Source organism: Apium graveolens, chromosome 1 (assembly GCF_009905375.1).
Source record: "Apium graveolens cultivar Ventura chromosome 1, ASM990537v1, whole genome shotgun sequence".
Classification (NCBI taxonomy): Eukaryota; Viridiplantae; Streptophyta; class Magnoliopsida; order Apiales; family Apiaceae; genus Apium; species Apium graveolens.
The window spans coordinates 204,544,384-204,550,930 of NC_133647.1; the positions used below are offsets into that span (position 1 = coordinate 204,544,384).

Sequence of the window (6,547 nt, forward strand, 5' to 3'; positions counted from 1 at the left end):
AATAACAGGAAAGTAGCTGTAATTACTAATGTTACACATGAATGTATAAGATATGCTCATATACATCTAGTCTTTTTATATAATAAAGTTCAAATTCATGATAACTTATTCAGTTACATATTGAAAGGAGAGATGTATCAAGTGCCTCTGGTAAGGATTAAATTTTATTTGTAAAAACAGAGCAGAGAGTTGCTGGAAATCATATATGTAACACCTAAGGTCATCCATGATAGCCTCAACCCTATAGCTCTGTAATAACCCTACTGAGGTTGAGCAGTTCAGCCAGTGTGGTTGCTCATAATCATGCCAATATATATTAGGTTAATTTAGACTGTTTGCATAATAACCAAAAAAATCAGAAGTATTTAACTGTAAGCTAGAGCTAGTTAATTATAACTTACGAGGCAAACACCATTCCTGGTCTTTTGCTTAGTTTCTATATGTCTCTAGGCTGCTACTAGATTTTAATAAAGCTTCCGGATACTCAAGAGTCTAATATATTGAAAAATTCGTTCTAGCACAAGAAGTTAGTATTGATATATGTTTATTCAAGTGATGTTAACCATCAATTAAAGTTTAAAAGTTCTTAGAAGAAGTATAAATCTTTGTTTTGAAATATTTGAAATATATGAAATCTGGTAGGACTCAAACAAAAAATTACCTGGGAAGAGCTTGCCAATGAAGAATAAATTTTTGGAAATCTAGAGGATCAAGATAGCAGTTTGCTTTAATGCCTTCACAAATTTCCGTCTCCCCTATTTGGTTTTAGAAGGAATGTCTTAAAGACATATCCCAGCACAATTAGGTTTTTTTGTAGCATTTTGCTTTTGAGTTTTTGTGAAGGCCTCAAGGCTTATCTATGGTTAGCCGAATGCATAACACCCCCAATTTTCTTGTATGCCTAATATATAGATTACTACTGTCTGTTCTACGTACGTACATGCCATCTCTAAGAGGCGCCAAGGAAGGGAAGCTCAAAATATTGTAAAAGCAAGTTCTTTGCTGTTTTCGTATATCTCTATTAGTTATATGCAACCAATTAAATTAAATGATGAGTCCGGAAAAATTTTGGTTCATGCAGGTATATCTTGCAAATTTGCGCGTGAAGAAAGTTGGCACAAACATACTTATCACTACATATGAGCCCCTTTTAATAAAGTAAGTCTGAACAACTTTTTCTGGCTATATAAATCACCGTTCCAAGGTTTTGTTTTCCTTTAGCTGAGATGCATGTCTGAGTTAAGTACGGTACAATATCACATACCAGACATGGACATTTAGTCTGGCAAAGTTAATAGAATTTTAAAAGGAGAGCAGTAGTAGCAGTAATTTACAATAATGTTAAATATTTAATCAATTAATCTAGTGTCATGATAGTTTTAGAAAATGTTGAGTAGAAGGTAATACATATATGATAAAAAGAATATCGTAATTTGTATTTATCATGCTTTTTACTTGGCTGATTGTATATATAGACCAATAATTTTAGAATATTAGTTGATTTTGGTTTTTATATTATCATTGGTCTACGTGCAAAGTCTGCACATCAACTTATCAACACAAAAGTCTACACATAATCACATGTGTATATGCCTTATAATTTTTTTTGTCAGGGTATATACCCTATAATCTAAATTTAAAGTACTAAACGTTTAGACCAGATACATTAAATAATTGATAACTGAATATGAAGGTCCTCAGTTAATTAATTCTAGAGAATTTATGTAATTTTAATTGATTTGTTATTGTAGTTTAGGAGCACGTAGGCTTTATAAATTTATTATGATGTATAATGGTCAAGTAAATAGATGCATTATATTTTGATATTGATTATGCATTGCTTGACTGGAATATGCTGGTTGTATCATAGTTTGTTAAGAAGGAAAAGAGGCTACACCTGTTTTTTACACTTTATCGTTGTTGCAGCCATTTTGTGAGAGTGCCAACGCAGTCAGATCTGGTTTAGCTGTACCTGCAGCACAATCTGAATTTATGCCAATGGATGATGTTTTTAAAGCAACAGTCTTAAGCTTCAGAGTCCTCAACTAGAGTCTTTTCGGTAGTCATGCTTAAGAATCCATAGTATGGCTGATGAAGCACACCTTAACATTGTCTTGCTTTCTTCTCCAAGCGGAATCATCAGTGTCTTTAGCGTTACTAGGAAAAAAATCTGATAACCAATATTAAAATTTTGCCTAAAAATGGGATTTTAAGGAAAATATAGGTTGGTTGAACAATTTTTTTGGTTATTATGCAAACAGTTGAGATTGTAGTTTCACCCCTACTGTTTTAACATCACTATGTGCTATTTTCTTATTAATTTAGAGTTCATTTGCACGTTTGATCTAACTGCAATTAGATGTTAATGGTAAATCATATGTTTTTGAGGGTTGACATGGGCGGAATTAGGGTAATATACCTGACAAGTGTGTTTGTAGTAGGCGAAATCCAGACAAATGAGTAGTACTAACTACAAAAACGCAAAACATACAAAATTACTTACATTTATGTGTAATAACTTGATTTGGTTTAACACAATGCAGGTGGCGGCAAAGATGTGGAGATTCTTCTGTATACCGTGGTAATAAAAACTGACTTGATACCTTTTGGAATTGGAATAGTAGGTGTAGTGTCTATTTCACACACCCCACACCTTATTTCTATTCACGTTTCTGTGTGTTTGTAAATTTAAATTATATTTTACAAAAAACAGCCAATATTTTTTAACTATTTTGAATAAGCATCAACAGCTTTTTAGTCCTTTTTATGTGCAATTGGTATATATATTAAATTATATTTTTTGATTAGCTGTAGTGTTGTCTAGAGGAGCTGCAAATGGCACTCAGTTCAAAATGGATACATCGAACACGACAGTGAGTCTAGTTCTTACAGATATCTTGTCATATTTGTTTCTTTATTTTATAGGTGTTTGTGGGAAGACTTAATTCTGAAATAACTGATGAAGAACTTAGGCATACATTTTCCGAGTATGGTGAGGTTCTTTGGGGCCAGTTGGGAAAGGGTGTGGTTTTGTTCAAATTTCTAACACGTATCCATCTACGAGTTAGGTTACTTACTATGTGCCTTTATTTATGGGTGGTGATGACACAGAGGTTACTTACTATGTGCCTTTATTTATGGGTGGTGATGACACATAAACTGTTGATAGACGGAATGTGTTGCGGAAGCAGATTAAGGCCAATGTAATTATTGTTGCAGCAAGTGGTAAATATTTAGAAGGTATATTCATTTGCACTACTTGTGTTAATTAAAATCCAGCTTACTATTAAATATAAACGTCAATCAGCTAAGATAGATGTTATTAGATAAATTTATGTGTTTACTAATTACTACTCAGTATGTTATATAATGAACGCTAAACATATATAAAATTAAAATCGCTACTTGGCTATATTGTTTGGAATTTTGACTTTTGTTGCATTAGTATTTCTACCTATGTGATCAGAGTGTTGATAGTGCTATAAAAAATATGTTTGACCATTATATTTTTACATATAAGTACGGGATGAGATTGCATATTAAAAGACATAATAGAAACAACTAAGAGTGTAAAACTCTACCCTTTGATTTCTCACCGTTCTGCTTATTTTGTACCCAGGTCCTCAATATTCCAGCTAAAATCTTCCAGTCAATTGATTTAGCATGGACATTGCTAAGAATCTTTCCCCGTGAGCTTCTCCATCGTATATCAGCAAAGACATTTGATCAGTTCTACAGTCGAGATGCAGCCAACTGATGTTGGAAACGAAATCTTTAGTACTTAATTGCATGTTCACTCGTGGGGCTTGAGTTTTGTGTTCAAGGTGCAAGTACAGTAATGATGAAGGTACATGTCTGCATTTCCATTATTGTCTTTCAGATTTGGCAATGTTTAAAGTGAGTTCAAGAGATCCTACCAGCCATTGTACGGTTACAACGCTTGTTTACTTATTTATTTCTTTTAGTGTGAAAGCTGATTTTTTGGGGTATCCATTTGAGTAATAAAATTTTCAATGTAAAATGCAGTTTATTTTGATGATGATAATGGACCAGATTATGTATTTAAGCATGTATTCAAATCATATTATTTCTTTAGTTTACCTGAGTGCAAGTTCCGTATATTTGATATATGTTAGTTACAAAAGCAATTGTACATCACTTTTAAAGAAGAAAAATTGATGTCAAAAAATTTAATGTACATCGCTTTTTGATAAAAAACTGATGTCAAAGATTGAAATGTTCAAGTCTAAATTGAACATAGACATCACTTTGTTTGGGATAAAACTGATATTTATGTGACAATATAGACATCACTTTTAAAGAAGAAAAACTGATATCAAAAAATTTAATGTACATCGCTTTTAGATAAACAACTGATGTCAAAGACTGACATGTTCACGTCTAAATTGAACATAGACATCACTTTGTTTGGGATAAAACTAATGTCTATATGCCAATATAGACATCACCTTTCACTAAAGAAATCGATGTTTAATATCTGATTTTACATCACCCAAATGAAAATATTCGATGTTAATGTGGAAAAAAACATAGCTCATTATATGTTTAATCTGTTGTAATAGGTGTAATTTATATATTAAATTATTTATTTCTAATATTTTTTGTAAAAAAATAATGCATGGACATCATCTTTTTTGCCAGAAACGATGTCTAAGCCAGTAAAGACATCGGGTTATGGCCGATGTCTAGAATAGACATCACCGACATCAACATCGGTTGCTAAACAACATAGACATCGGCCAAAAACCGATGTCTATGGACTTTTTTCTTGTAGTGATTTCTCATGCATTTGTACTTAATGTTTTTGACATCATCAAATATCTGTTTAACTTGTATATTTTGTTAATTTACAAGTTGGGGGAGATTGTTAGATATATTTGATAATGTCATGGCTAATATGTTTTATGTTTAGATTTCAGATCTTATTTGAACAGAACAAATCAGTACTTAACTGATCAGTACTTATACTGGAAGTCAGAACTTAAGGGATATCAGTACTTATGATTCAGGAGATAGATATCAGAACTTAAGTGCTGAAGGATGATCAGATAAGGACAGTAGCTGATTAAAGTTAAGAAGATCAAGATAAACATAAGAAGAGATATGCATGAAGAAGGAATTCCGTGAAGAATGGAATACTTGGAATAGAAGATATCTGATTGATATATTTTAGGAAGCAGAATTATATTCCATATCAATTAGCGAATATCTTGTAACTGTGTAGTATATAAACACAGAAATAGAGTTTACACTAGATGTGTTATCATTATCGAGAATATTATTTAATATAACTCTAGAAGCTCTCGTGATATTTTGTTCATCACTGAGAGATAACAGTTCCAGATTGTAACAGAGTTTATTGTTTAAATAAAGTTTGTTTTCTGTTATATAAGTTCTTGAAGTTTGATTTGATTGTAATAAACACTGTATTCACCCCCTCTACAGTGAAAGTGTGACCTAACACAACTGGTTAAGGACGAAAGTGGGAAGCCTGTCAATCCCACGATGTTTAAGAGCCTTGTTGGAGGTTTAAAGTATCTGGTCCATACACGACCAGATATTGCATACTCAGTAGGGGTAGTTAGCAGGTTCATGGAGTGTCCTACCATGATGCATCTAAATGTGGTTAAACGTATATTACGTTATGTCAAAGGGACAGTAAACTACGGGCTGATTTACTGGAGAGGAACAGAGAACTACATACTATCGGGGTACTCTGATAGTGATCTTGCTGGGAATATTGAAGACAGACGAAGCACCGGAGGTATGGCCTTTTATTTAAACGAAAGTTTGATCACTTGGGTGTCACAGAAACAGAGGTGTGTGGCTCTATCCTCCCGCGAAGCTGAATTTATGGCTGCAACTGCAGCAGCATGTCAAGGAGTGTGGTTACGAAATCTGCTTATGCAAATAACTGATATGAAGCATTGTCCGGTCACTATATATGTTGATAATAAGTCCGCGATTGATTTAGCAAAAAATCCTGTTTTCCATGGACGGAGCAAACACATTGATATCCGTTATCATTTTATTCGGGAATGTGTTGAGCGTGGTGAAATAACTACTAAGCATATACCTACTGAAGAATAGTGTGCTGATGTTCTGACTAAAGCCATGTCCACTGCGAAGTTCGAGAAGATGCGTGCCCTGTTGGGAATCCAGAATCCGCAAAAACGAGTTTAAATTACGGGAGAGTATGTAGGTGTGTAATATAAACTGGTTTGTTTGTCTGAGTATTCACTAAGCCACGTATCAGCTAGGAGAATAAGTAAAATGCCGTTTCAGTGTTTTTAGGATCAGAAACAAATAAGTGGAAGTAGTGGATGTTAGTTAGGAGTTTGATGCTAGTTTTTGGGAGTTAGTCATTTGCATTGTTTTAAGTATCTGAGCATGTATCCAGTTTTTTTTAAGTGTGTGATATATAAAACTTTGAGTAAGTTTGTTCACTCTCTGTCAAATACACGATAGTATTAAATCTGTAGTGGGCATTCACAGGTGATCCACAAACTGAAACCTACAATCTCAA

The 6,547-nt window shown here is 33.3% G+C and overlaps 1 protein-coding gene across 1 annotated transcript; it reads left to right on the forward strand.

The window, feature by feature from the left end:
- Positions 1–5,526: 5,526 nt before the first annotated feature.
- LOC141718125 (secreted RxLR effector protein 161-like) lies at positions 5,527–6,111 on the forward strand. The gene has a single exon (XM_074520497.1). It carries the CDS (start codon positions 5,527–5,529, stop codon positions 6,109–6,111), a length of 585 nt encoding a protein of 194 aa, XP_074376598.1.
- The last annotated feature ends 436 nt before the right edge of the window (positions 6,112–6,547 follow it).